The 14,235-nt window shown below is 36.3% G+C and overlaps 1 protein-coding gene across 1 annotated transcript; it reads left to right on the top strand.

Annotated features, from left to right (window-relative positions):
* Window positions 1-1,656: 1,656 nt before the first annotated feature.
* Window positions 1,657-7,261, top strand: LOC132494234 (macrophage metalloelastase-like; the record flags this gene model as incomplete). Its single annotated transcript, XM_060105238.1, is given in 8 exon segments — window positions 1,657-1,916; window positions 2,449-2,552; window positions 2,555-2,596; window positions 2,693-2,818; window positions 5,666-5,827; window positions 5,934-5,958; window positions 6,138-6,241; window positions 7,161-7,261. Coding segments are annotated over 8 exon segments (924 nt in total), but the record flags the coding sequence as incomplete, so codon positions are not given.
* Between the last annotated feature and the right edge of the window lie 6,974 nt (window positions 7,262-14,235).

Genomic DNA, 14,235 nt, shown 5'->3' with positions numbered 1-14,235 from the left:
TTACAGTGCATGATGTTGTCCTTTGAGGCCAAGGGGAAAAGAATAAATATTAATGAGCACCTGTAAAATGTGCTGTACTTATTACACATCGCTTCATTTAATCATCATAAAAGCATGAGGAGGCAAAAGTTATCATTCCAATTTTCAGATGAAATACCTGAAAATCCTAGAGGTTAAATCACAGAGCTTGGAAAAGGCAGAGTTTGGAGGTAGATACCAGGTGCAATGCAGACGACCCCCTTTCCTTCCTACTTAAGAAGGAAATCATTCACCTTAGAGCCCCAGCCTCAGGGAAATCCTGGGGAGCAGCCAGCATTTCCCAGGCCTTGAAGTTGGGTCAGAGTAATGACTGAATCATAACACACTGTTTTGTACACCCCCCCACCCCGCAGACTCTTCACATAGAATCAGAAAGGAGCCCAATTGCTTGCATTTCTGTCTTTGTAATTTATTCCTGAGTGTTAAATGTTTTCAGTCTTCAAACATTCTCTATTGACTGAGAGACAGATTCTGTGTTAATGGGACCATTAGGGAGGAGGTTGAGCTGATCGGGAGACAGATAGGTTCCAGAGGCAAACTTTTGCTATCTCCCAAAGTTGAAGTGTTGACCTTCATGCTACCAACATGAAGGAGGAAAAGAAATTTGCCTCTGGAATCTCTCTACCCAGCTATGCAGTTGGGATTAGGCCTCAATTTAGATGCCTGAAGATCTCAAATTATAGAAACAGGATCTAAGCCTCCACAATACAGAGAAAAAAACATCAAACATCATGCCGTTATAAACTTTTCCTTTCTAAACAGGGAATCTCTATATTACAGTTCTCTAGGGAGCTAAATTCAGCTTAGAGAGTTTTTTTTTTTTTTTTTTTTTTTTGCGGTACGCGGGCCTCTCACTGTTGTGGCCTCTCCCGTTGCGGAGCACAGGCTCCGGACGCACAGGCTCAGCGGCCATGGCTCACGGGCCCAGCCGCTCCGCGGCATATGGGATCCTCCCAGACCGGGGCACGAACCCGTATCCCCTGCATCGGCAGGCGGACTCTCAACCACTGCGCCACCAGGGAGGCCCAGAGAGTATTTTTTTTATTCTAACAAAAGAACTTTATCTAACTTCTTAGATTTAGTTTTTTTAAAAAAGCTTATTTCACTTATAATAAATATAAGGAAATTATTATAGTGAAAGTTCAGATCCTGAACTTCCTAAAAATGTATTTTTAAGTTATTTTCATATTTTAGGTGCTTAGTATTTCTCATATAATGGTTTATTTTATAAGGTAGATGGAAGTTGTGGCTTATTTATTTTGAAGAAATATACTCTGAGTTGTCTGAGTGAGGGATGAGTTTGATGCTAATTGACCCATTGATGGGTTAGATATTAACTGACCCACTGTTGGTTCTAGAATAAGATCATACATGTGTTTGCATTTTTTTGAGATAAATCAAAGGATTATATCAACTGTGAGTCATGCAATGAATTTCGTATTTACAGAGCCTGGCCTAAGAGCTATATAAAGAGGGACATTTAAGGAACTTGTACTGAAAAGGAACAGGATAAATTGGTTTAACCCTTGCCTTAAAAAAAATCAGTGTGTATTTGAGTTATAAATACAGAGCTGCAACAGAAACCTTTCCACATAAAATAATGTATTAATAAATATATATTTTTTCCAGAGGTACTTGGTAACCTTTTATAGCCTTGAGATGGAAACAACTCCAATGACAAAAATGAAAGTTAATAGGAACTTCATAGAAGATAAAATCCAGGAAATGCATCAGTTCTTGGGGTTAAAAGTGACAGGGCAACTGGACACATCTACTCTGGACATGATGCACAGACCTCGATGTGGAGTCCCCCATGTTCATAATTTCAGAGTAATGCCAGGGAGGCTAGTCTAGAAGAACCGTTTGATCACACACAGGTATAACATCATAGCCAAGTATTTTCTAATTTCTCCCAGGTCTACAGGAATCCTCCCTCAATTGTTAACACTATGCCTGTGTAATAGTGTCTCTAGAGGGAGGATTGTTCACTCAATGGAGTTTTTGGGCTTGTCAGTCCAGAGCAGAGTCGAAAGGCTGTAAATAAAAGGAGAATAAAACTGAATCTATGATAAATAATAGGCAAGAGAAAATTTTATAGACTACTTAGATGAATAAATGCAGAAGTCTGGGAGCAGGAGCAAAAGGCATAAGCGTCTACAAATGTAAATCCTTCATAATGATGACCTGTAAATCATAAATGAGTAGAAATCAAGTTAGATTCTGTTTAAGGACTAAGGTGTCCAAGGATACATATTTCTGTAGCTAATGAAGCAAGTTTTTCTCATCTGGCCTATTGATTTATGAAATGCTTCATTCTCAAATGATGTTAGCAGAAATGAAGTATTGTAATAAGACAAAATTAACACATGGTTTCCATGTATTTTTGTCTCTGTTGTTCTGCTGGTAAAGAATTAGCAATTACACTCCTGACATGAAGCCTGAGGATGTTGACTATGCCTTCCAGAAAGATTTTCAAGTATGGAGTGATGTGACCTCACTGAAATTCAGAAAGATAATGCAAGCAAGGCTGACATCATGAAACAATTTTCATTTGGAGGTAGAGAACTTGGACTTACCTTATCTGTTTCATTTGGCATGACCTATAGCATATATAGATGTACTAATTTTCTTTTTATTTTTTTCTTTTAATAAGCACATGGAGACTTCAGTTCTTTTGATGGCAGAGGGGGAATCTTAGCCCATGCTTTTGGACCTGGACCTGGTATTGGAGGAGATGCACATTTTGATGAGGCTGAAATCTGGACTAAAAGCTACAAAGGTAGGTTCCCCAAACCCCAAAACAATAGGAAAATCCTAACAAATTCTAAGTTATATCCTGTTTTTGAAAGGCTACATTCTAAGAAGGGATTATAAGATAGGAAAACTTCTTATGATTAAAATTTTTGCCACTAAATAAAAATTTAACACTGTTTCAATTTCACTGTCTATAAATGGAGCATATTGGACTAGATTATTTTAAAAGTCAGTTCTAAGAATCTATGAAGATAAATTAATTTATTAGTATAAATTCAGGAACATTAAGGACCATACTATGGAAAGAAAAAAGCCATTATTTAGGGAATCAGTTTTTGGCAGTACAATCCATAAACTTGAGCAAACACAGATACTAATTCTGTGTATGCCAACAATCCTAGGATAGAGGTGATCATTTGCATGATTCATTGTATGCTGACAATCTCTTAGATTCATAGTGACACATAAAGATGAAATTATATTATAGAGAATTTAGAGATCCTTATAAAGAAACACAGGTTTATGAGGTCATGTCATCTCTTGTGATTCTGGGGTAAAATTTTCAGAATGCCCAATTGATCATTTAGCGATGATCTTGTTAAAGATCAGTGTAAATACCTGTGTGTATTTACAGAGGAGCTATAATTCATCATCCAACCCAGACAGTTGGGGGATGAGGATGACTAGTATTCCCTGTTATTTAGAGAAGTCACTATCCACCAGAAAATTCAAACCATCATATCAGAAGCCTTCTTAATCTTTCTATTAGAAATTCTAGATTATATGACTGACTCATGTGGAAAGTAAATGAAGAGAAAATCATCAAGAATATGCTCTACTTAGCTTTCCCCCCTCTCTTGTTGATATTGCATGCATTGGATGGAGATATTTTTATAGACCAGAAAGGCTATTTGTTTTAGTCTGACACATGGCCTAAGCTTATGAAATCCTTGATTGAGAAGTGAAATTTTTCACTATCAAAAGACAAATGATGTAGGATTAGGTCCTTGCTGAGCCTCAAATCTTTAGTAGACATGTTAAATTTGTCTAAATTTTATCCAAGAGTATTTGGGGTTTGTAATCTCTTCATCTGACAGGAGAAACTTATTCTGGTTAGCCTCGCAGAATTTTTAAAATTCTAAAGAAACTTAGGAAAGTCATTTAATACAGATCTTTACAGATAGAGAAAAGAGAATGTTAGTGGCTACCTTGTGAAAAAGCTGGGACCAGAACATTTATTTCCTAGCTCTTGTCTTAGCCCAGTGTATACTTTCTACTTGCCATGCTGCCTTATTTTAATTTGTTTGATTCTAAACTTTCAAAAATTTAAATTATCTATGAAAATTCTAACTTAAAATACTTATTCTCAGCCTAATTTTGACACAGTAAATTAAATGAACAAGTCCCACCATCTTTACTGAGCTTCTATTAAGGTGTTAAGTGATGAGGGTGCTTGGATTCAGAGATGAAAAAGACACAGTCCTTCCAGAAGCCCACAATCTAAAAGGAAAGAGAACACAAACAAAAATCCATTATTTTGAGATGAGAACCAATGGTGATCTTTTGTACAAAGTAGTATAGGAATTGGGAATAAGATAAATTCAGGTTTAGGCTAAATTGTAAAAGGTTTTGTTTACTCTTCCCAGTCTTATGCAGAGTGGAGAGAATCAGTGTTTTCTTCTTCTTTCTTGTTATTTGAGAGAAGCGAAAGCATCCCTGAGTTAGTTAATAGACCCGTGTGTTACAGGGAATTCTTGGAAGATTTGTGTTCCTAGACATGACCCCAGAGAGGTGTGAACTCTTTGTTCACCTTAGGTTCTGGAGAGTATTTCAAGATCAGGCTCTGTAGCTAAGTGGTGTGTGCCCCTGGGAAGTTAGCTCTGAGCTTCAATTTTGCTATAGAAAAAAAAGACCAAAATGAATGCATTAGATTAGAATGCAGATTAAAAAAAATAACAGTCAGGAATTTTCACATCTTCTGAGAATTAGGAAATTTTAGAGAAAAGACACCTCCCTGTCTCTTACCTACAAAGGTACATCCTTTGAGACATATATATAAAAAAAATGAACAGGCATGACTATAACTTGGTAGTGTAAATATGTCTAAATTATAAATATAGTCTCTGATTTCATTTAGAATCATGTATAGGAAAAGGATGAGCCAAGGAATTTTTAGAGTCAAGAAATTTGGATTTGAATCTTGGCTCAAGCACTAATTTGGTCAGTTAATCTTACTGATACTGTGTCCTCATCTGAAAATAGAGAACACGATGGCTTTCTTTGGGTTGTATAAGGCTTAGACATAATGTGGTGTATTTCTCAGTGACTCATAGCACCTGGAACTTAATATGGCCTTAGATTTGGGTTTTGTAAAGGATGGTTACTAAAGACTTTTCTATATCCAGTGAAGCCTGATTAAGAGTAAAAGCAGAACGGGTCATATGGGTTGAGAATTATTTAGAAGCAATGAACCCAGCTGTGAGTTATTCCAGAAATTTAAAAAATAGAACGTATTTCACTTGTCTGATAGTGCAGTGGTCCTTAACCAGAGGCAATTTTACCCCAAGAGGGCATTTAAAAATGTGTGGAGACTTTTTTTTTTGGTTGTCAAAACTAGAAGGGGGGTGGTGCTACTTGAATTTAATGGTAAAACCAGAGATTTATAAATATCTGTAATGCACGGGACAGCCCTGACAGCAAATAATTATCTGGCCTATAATGTGCCAAGATTGAAAAAACTTGTGCATGAAGGATGGGAAATAAGTAAAGTATTGCCAAATGTTTCCCTTTTCATTGTGTCAGATGTGTCATGATTTTCTAGATGTCAATATATTTTTCTGTTCTTTCCCTCTTTTGATTGGTTTCCTCTTAGGCGCAAACTTGTTCTTAGTTGCTGTTCATGCGCTTGGCCATCCCTTGGGTCTTGGCCATTCCAAAGATCCAAAGGCCATAATGTTCCCCACCTACAGATATACTGACTACAACACATTTCACCTCTCTGCTTTTGACATACATGGCTTTCAGTCTCTCTGTGGTGAGTTGAACTTCTTTACCATTTTGCCGAATAAAGATATGCATTCATTAATAATTTCATACTATCTGCATTTGGATAAAACTTTAATATCTATCTTCTCTTTGAGGGTTTGAGTCCTGTAGAAACTTGGAGTAAATGAGTGAACTGTTTAGGTCCTTGGTTTTCTTATGGGTGAAGTTTAAACCCTTTCAGGAAGAGCCTTTCAAGAGATAATAAGTTGGGTTTTGTGATTCATAATCATGAAATGTCAAGCTTAATGTCATGAAATCCATTTTCTGATGCAGTTTCTGCTGGTTATTTCTTTGCTCAGGTACAATGAGAGAAGACAATCCATGGACCCCGGTTATCCCAAATTGATTACCACATACTTCCCAGGAATTGGCCCTAAAATTGATGCAGTCTTCTATTACAACAGTAAGTAGATTAGGAAACCATGAAAATACTAGAAATTCCTTTTTAAAATACTGAACTGATTATAAAGCCTCTAAGATCAGAGAACAGGGAACCAAATTAGAAAAGAAAGGACACTTCAGTTCTCCATAGGGTCACAGAGAGAAAATCCACTATGTGTCTGGCTCAGAATAAGTGGGCTAGAAGAAAGAGTGAGGTGGAACCAATGGTGTATTTCTGCTAGGGTGGTCTATCAGACAGGGAGCATATGATTATTGCCGCTTCCATGTGTCTTTGAGTCTCTGGAATTTCTGAACACATCATGCTGCACAGTACATGTGAGTGAGCATATAGCAGCCAAAATTCAGACAAGCAAGAGTGTTTTGTATGTTTTTCTATCTTGAGTTCTTTACCTTCCTTTCAGCCCCTTCCACCCTTCATGGGCTCTCATGGACTGGGGCTGAGAGTGGGATGAAAGAAGCTTGAGTTTGTTTGAGTTTGTATTTGTGAATGTCTTCAAGCAAGGTCAGCATAAGCAAAATTGCTTAGGCCAAGAAATTTTGGGTTTTATTCCCACCCCCGTGTCTTGTTTACTTTCCCCATCAAAGCTTCTATGTACCCTACCTGAGCCCACTCTCCTCTCTTCCACTCTGAGTTCTCCACCTGGAGTGTGACTTTTCAAAATTATTTTTATTTTAAGAGTCGGCTTTAAAGACCAAACAACCTTCTCAATAAAGTTAATGAAGATATTTATGGTGAAATGACTAGAAGTAGGAAGAGATCTGGGGGCAGGATACCTAGCCAAGGGACCCAACATTTATAATCTTGAATTGGACTTTATCTAATCTAGATAACCTATAAAAACACAGATCTGTTATCTTTCTTTTTTTTTTTAAAGAAATGCAAGCATCGAATTAAACTATTTATTTGTTTTCATTTTTAGGACACTACTATTTCTTCCAAGGATCTAACATAATTGAATATGATGTCCTATCCCATCGTATCACCAGAAGGCTGAAAAGCAATACCAAGCTATGTTGTTAAGAGTGATATAATTAATGGTGTTTGTCAATTCACATCTGTTTAACAAGTACTTATTGCACATTTGCTATGTGCCCAGTACCATTACATGGTGATAGGTATCATAAGGTAAGGTAAAATCTATAGGCCATAGATAAATTATTATATAGGTAAGTGATTATATAAAATACATAATAAGAGTCTTCAAATTTGAAAACCCTCATTGTCAATTTTTACTGGCCTCTACTACTAAGTTTGAAAAGAGACACCTTCAAAGACCAAAAGAATATCTTGTTTCCTAACATCCTTGAACTGAGAAATTATAATTATTTCTCTGGCTTAGCTAAGTCAAGAAATGATTAGTTTCTATAACAATTAAATGTTTCAGGTAGGGTATCATTTTAGTTATTTTGGAGTAAAAACAGACTATACTTAGAATTTTTAAAATGATAATTAATGGAAGTAATATATAAGTAAATTATATAATTATGGTGATAATGTAATTTTGTTCTGTTGTCGGTGTTGATTTTTCTAATATCTTTTATAATATATATTTTTTTCTCAAATCAAAACTTTGAAAGTAAGTATTTGGTCTTTAGGAATTTTTTTTCTTGAAAAATAGAATGTGTTTTGGAAATAATTCTGGACTTACTCCTAAATAAAATAAGCCTCTACATTGCTGTACCAAAGGGTGAATAAGAGGTAAGGCAACCAGAAAAAGGAAAAGGTTATATTTGTTTTGGCCACTTGTCTAAGGCCACCTGAATCCTTGTTCTCAAGTCCAGACAACATTCTCCAGAAAACATACAACCCCAAGGACACCTACAGTGTATGAACACAAGCCTGGAGAGAAGAAGGAATGAAATGGGAACTTCCCATTCCACTAAAATTTTCATCCCAGCTCATGTCAATTTTCTCCATGACCTTGACACACATTCTCCCTCTCTGGATTACACACATATTAAAGCATTCACTAATAACTTATGGGTCTGTGGAATGCTTGTAGCTTTCTATGTATTTTCACACCATTGCTGATAGATATACTCAAGATCCAAGAAATGGTCAAGCCCATTTCAGCTCAAATGATCTTTTCTGACTAGTGCAAAAAACTGAGATCAGGGGAAATATGAGGATCAGAAAGATAGGGATGGAGAGTGTGGGCCTTCATAGGTTAGACCCATTCTCACATATGTGCTCCTTCAGTATAATAATACTAAAGTTGCCTTTACAAGGATTAGGGTCAACTTACCCTTGGAAGAAATGTTATTTCTCCACAGAAAGAGGTGGGATCTATACAGAGTAAGCATTACAGAAATTGAAAGGAGTCCCCTGGAGTCTGTTGATGAATACTAAGCTGCATATACACCACAAAGGGCTATAGACTGAACAATTCCCAGCGATAACACAGGGCTTGGAGCAGTTTGAGTTCCACCCAGCAAGAGTGGCAAGATATTGAACACCTAGGGCAATTGGTAAAGTTCCCTTAATAAGAAGACTAAATTAGCCCTAGAGTAAAGGCTACACTAAATCCACCCTAAAAAGCTTAAAATAAAACTCTGAAAAGATCAAGGTTATCTGGAAATTACTTAATACCTGCCAAAATTAAATTAAACAATTTTTAAAGGGAAAATGAAAAATCTAAGCACCTAGCAGCATAATATTCACAACGTCTAACCTGCAATAACATGCACTGGACATGCTAAAAGGTAGCAAAATGTGACCCATAATAAGCACAACAATTAGTCAATAGAAACTGATGCAGAAATGACAAATGATGAAATTAACAGAAAAAGGGCTTTTAAAAAAGGTATAAAAATTTTCAAAGATTTAGTGGAAAACAGGGACATAATACAGAGAGAAATGAAAGATATGAAAAAGAAGCAAACGGAGTTAGAGCTGAAAAATGCAAATTTTCATTTGATTCATATTCAAATCTGACTTGTCATGTTCTTACTTTCTTATTGCTTGCTCATTTTTGTGATTCTATCTTTTATTTATTTATACCTTAAGTTCATTGTTGTTATAGTCTGGATTGATAATTAAAATATCGAAACACCTTGTGGGTTTAAATCTGTTATTTGCTATTTCTACTGACTTTCAGTCCTAGAGCTTGTTTCCTTGTGCATTAGGTGAACTTTGATTGTGAGCTCAATTTTTAGAAAGCTTAATTTTCAGTAATCTAGAAGGTCTAAAAAGGGCACAATTTTTTTCTTAAGAATATTGGTATATTGGCTTCTATTAGGAAGTCAGGGGATTTTTCTTATTTGGAACTATTTTGCCTCTTTTCTAGGATTTGTGGCAAGAGCCTTAGATGCAGACTTTCCACCTTACAGATTGCTCAAAATTTAGTATCCTCAAGGTCCTTCTGATAAAAGCATTTGACCTTGGGGAATTTCCTCTTTTTTCCCCATTTGTTCTTGGCTAGCTGCTCACTCATCCTTAATCTAGCTTCAGGTCACTCTGTATGAGTGTATGCGTGTTTGTAGGGGAACTAGGAAAGCTCTGGAGATTTCCATTATCTTCTATAAGCCCAGGAAAGCATTGAAAAGTAGTTTTTAAGACAGAAGCTGTTTTACAGTGAAATGACACTTTGGAATACATCATCTGCTATACTACAGGAAGTGAAGGTGTGGCTTCTCTCTTGACTTGTTGCAAATATCTTGGAAGGCAGAGTTGTGGGCAGTGACTGGTTGTACAAAGACCATGATATTGATGAGTTAGAAAATTTGCACTGTGACTCATTGATCCTCAGCAAATTAGTTGACCTCTTTGAATCTCAGGGAAAATACTATATACCTCTTAGGTATGTTCTGAGAATTGACATAGGTGAAGCCCCTAGCATTTAGTAGGCACTCCACTGAAGCTTATCTCTTGCCATCTCAACTTCTTCTTGACCTAGAGTTCCCCAGTTTTGTTGCTTTTCTCCCCAACAGGTATGTTTACATCTCAATAAATACTCTGCCCCATGTGGGTCCTCTTCCATTTTTTCCATATTTTCCTCATTCCCAACTACTAAAGACCATCCAAAGTTAGAAATACAGTCACCTAATTTTTTCCAGCACTATAAATATCTAATTGTTACAAATAATAATGTTTGTTAACTGTCTAGAAATTTATATATACATTTCTGTTATATATACCAAGCTCAAAGGTGAGACATTTTCCCCTCCAAATGACTCTTAGTTTATTTAACTAAAATATAGTTGACATAAAAATTATGTTAGTTTCAGGTATACTACATAGTGATTTGACATTTGCATACATTATGAAATAATATTCACATTGTTTATTTTATTATTATTTTTTATTGGAGTATAATTGCTTTACAATGCTGTGTTAGTTTCTGCTGTACAATGAAGTGAATCAACGATATGTATATGTATACATATATCACCTCCATCTTGGACCTCTCTCCTCCACCCCCCACCCCCACCTCCACCCAACTAGGTCATCACAGAGCCCCAAGCTGAGATTCTTGTTCTTTATAGCACGTTCCCGCTAGCTATCTATTTTACGCATGGTAGTGTACATATGTCAATCCTAATCTCCCAATTAGTCCCACCATCTCCTTCCCCCTATGAGTCCACATGTCCATTCTCTACATCTACGTCTCTATTCCTGACCTGAAAATAGGTTAATCTGTACCATTTTTCTAGATTCCACATATATGCATCAATATATGATTTTTTTTCTCTTTCTGGCTTACATGACTCTGTATGACAGACTCTATGTCCATCCATATCTCTACAAATGACTCAATTTCATTCCTTTCTATGGTTAAGTAATATTCTATTGTATACATGTACCAGATCTTCTTTATCCATTCATCTGTCATTGGACATTTAGGTTGGTTCCATGACCTGGCTATTGTAAATAGTGCTGCAATGAACATTGGGGTGCATGTGTCTTTTTGAATTATGGTTTTCTTTGGGTATATGCCCAATAGGGGTATTGCTGGGTCATATGTTAGTTCAATTTTTAGTTTATTAAGGAACCTCCATACTGTTCTCCACAGTGGCTGTATCAATTTACATTCCCACCAAGAGTGCAAAAGGGTTCTCTTTTCTCCACACCCTCTCCGGTATTTATTCTTTGTAGTTTTTTTTGATGATGGCCATTCTGACTGGTGTGAGGTGGTATCTCATTGCAGCTTTGATTTGCATTTCTCTAATAATCAGTGATGTTGAGCATCTTTTCATGTGCCTCTTGGCCATCTCTATGTCTTCTTTGGTGAAATGTCTATTTAGGTCTTCTGCCCATTTTTTAATTGCATTGTTTGTTTTTTTGATATTGAACTGCATGAGCTATTTGTATATTTTGAAGATTAATCCTTTTCCTGTTGCTTCATTTGCAAATATTTTAACCCATTCTGAGGGTTGTCTTTTCATCTTGTTTATGGTTTCCTTTGCTGTGCAAAAGCTTTTAAGTTTCATTAGGTCCTGTTTATTTTAGTTTTAATTTTTATTACTCTAGGAGGTGGGTCAAAAAAGATCTTGCTGTGGTTTAAGGCAAAGAGTATTTTTCCTATGTGTTCCTCTAAGAGTTTTATAGTATCCAGTCTTACATTTAGATCTTTAATCCATTTGGAGTATACTTTTGTGTATGATATTAGGTAGTGTTCTAATTACATTCATATACATGTAGCTGTTCAGTTTTCACAGCACCACTTATTGAAGAGGCTGTCTTTTCTCCATTGTATGTTCTTGCCACTGTTGTCATAAATTAGGTGACCATATCTGCATGGGTTTATCTGTGGGCTTTCCATCTTGTTCCATTGATCTATATATCTGTTTTTGTGCCAGTACCATACTGTCTTGATTACTGTAGCATAGGTTGAAGTCAGGGAGCCTGATTCCTCCAGCTCCATTTTTCTTTCTCAAGATTGTTTTGGCTATTCAGAGTCTTTTGTGTTTCCATACCAAGTGTAAAAAAAAATTTTTTTTTACATCTTTATTGGAGTATAATTGCTTTACAATGGTGTGTTAGTTTCTGCTTTATAACAAAGTGAATCAGTTATACATATACATATGTTCCCATATCTCTTCCCTCTTGCATTTCCCTCCTTCCTACCCTCCCTATCCCACCCCTCTAGGAGGTCACAAAGCACTGAGCTGATCTCCCTGTGTTATGTGGCTGATTCCCACTGGCTATCTATTTTACATTTGGTCGTGTATATATGTCTATGCCACTCTCTCACTTTGCCACAGCTTACCCTTCCCCCTCCTCATATCCTCAAGTCGATTCTCTAGTAGGTCTGTGTCTTCAATCCTGTCTTACCCCTAGGTTCTTCATGATATTATTTTTCTTAAATTCCATATATATATGTGTGTGTCAGCATACGGTATTTGTCTTTCTCTTTCTGACTTACTTCACTCTGTATGACAGACTCTAGGTCTATCCACCTCATTACAAAGAGCTCAATTTTGTTTCTTTTTATGGCTGAGTAATATTCCATTGTGCATATGTGCCACATCTTCTTTACCCATTCATCTGATGATGGACACTTAGGTTGTTTCGAACTCCTGGTTATTGTAAATAGAGCTGCAATGAACATTTTGGTACATGTCTCTTTTTGAATTATGGTTTTCTCAGGGTATATGCACAGTAGTGGGATTGCTGGGTCATATGGTAGTTCTATTTGTAGCTTTTTAAGGAACCTCCATACTGTTCTCCATAGTGGCTGTATCAATTTACGTTCCCACCAGCAGTGCCAGAGTGTTTCCTTTTCTCCACACCCTCTCCAGCATTTATTGTTTCTAGATTTTTTGATGATGGCCATTCTGACTGGTATGAGATGATATCTCATTGTAGTTTTGATTTGCATTTCTCTAATGATTAATGATGTTGAGCATCCTTTCATGTGTTTGCTGGCAGTCTGCTATATCTTCTTTGGAGAAATGTCTATTTAGATCTTCTGCCCATTTTTGGATTGGGTTGTTTGTTTCTTTGTTATTGAGTTGCATGAGCTGCTTGCAAAATTTGGAGATTAATCCTTTATCAGTTACTTCATTTGCAAATATTTTCTCCCATTCTGAGGGTTGTCTTTTGGTCTTGTTTATGGTTTCCTTTGCTGTGAAAAAGCTTTGAAGTTTCACTAGGTCCCATTCATTTATTTTTGGTTTTATTTCCAATTCTCTAAAAGGTGGGTCAAAAAAGATCTTGCTGTGATTTATGTAATAGAGTGTTCTGCCTATGTTTTCCTCTAAGAGTTTAATAGTTTCTGGCTTTAAATTTAGGTCTTTAATCCATTATGAGCTTATTTTTGTGTATGGTGTTAGGGAGTGATCTAATCTCATACTTTTCCATGTACCTGTCCAGTTTTCCCAGCACCACATACCGAAGAGGCTGTCCTTTCCCCACTTTACATTCCTGCCTCCTTTATGAAAGATAAGGTTACCATATGTGCATGGGTTTATCTCTGGGCTTTCTATCCTGTTCCATTCCTCAATATTGTTGTCTTTGTGCAAGTACCATACTGTCTTGATTACTGTAGCTTTATATTGTAGTCTGAAGTCAGGGAGCCTGATTCCTCCACCTCCGTTTTTCGTTCTCAAGATTGCTTTGGCTATTCAGAGTCTTTTGTGTTTCCATACATACTGTGAAATTTTTGATTCTAGTTCTGTGAAAAATGCCAGTGGTACTTTGATAAGGATTGCATTGAATCTGTAGATTGCTTTGGGTAGTGGAGTAATTTTCACAATGTTGATTCTTCCAATCCAAGAACATGGTATATCTCTCCATCTATTTCTATCATCTTCAATGTCTTTCATCAGTTTCTTATAATTTTCTGCATACAGGTCTTTTGTCTCCTTAGGTAGGTTTATTCCTGGATAGTTTATTCTTTTTGTTGCAATGGTAAATGGGAGTGTTTTCTTGATTTCACTTTCAGATTTTCATCATTAGTGTACAAGAATGACAGAGATTTCTGTGCATTAGTTTTGTAACCTGCTACTTTATCAAATTCATTGATTATCTCTAGTAGTTTTCTGGTAGCATCT

The sequence above is a fragment of the Mesoplodon densirostris genome, chromosome 7 (assembly GCF_025265405.1).
Source record: "Mesoplodon densirostris isolate mMesDen1 chromosome 7, mMesDen1 primary haplotype, whole genome shotgun sequence".
In the NCBI taxonomy this organism is placed as follows: domain Eukaryota; kingdom Metazoa; phylum Chordata; class Mammalia; order Artiodactyla; family Ziphiidae; genus Mesoplodon; species Mesoplodon densirostris.
Note: the sequence above shows the minus strand (reverse complement) of the source record. Positions and strands in the feature narration are given on the sequence as shown.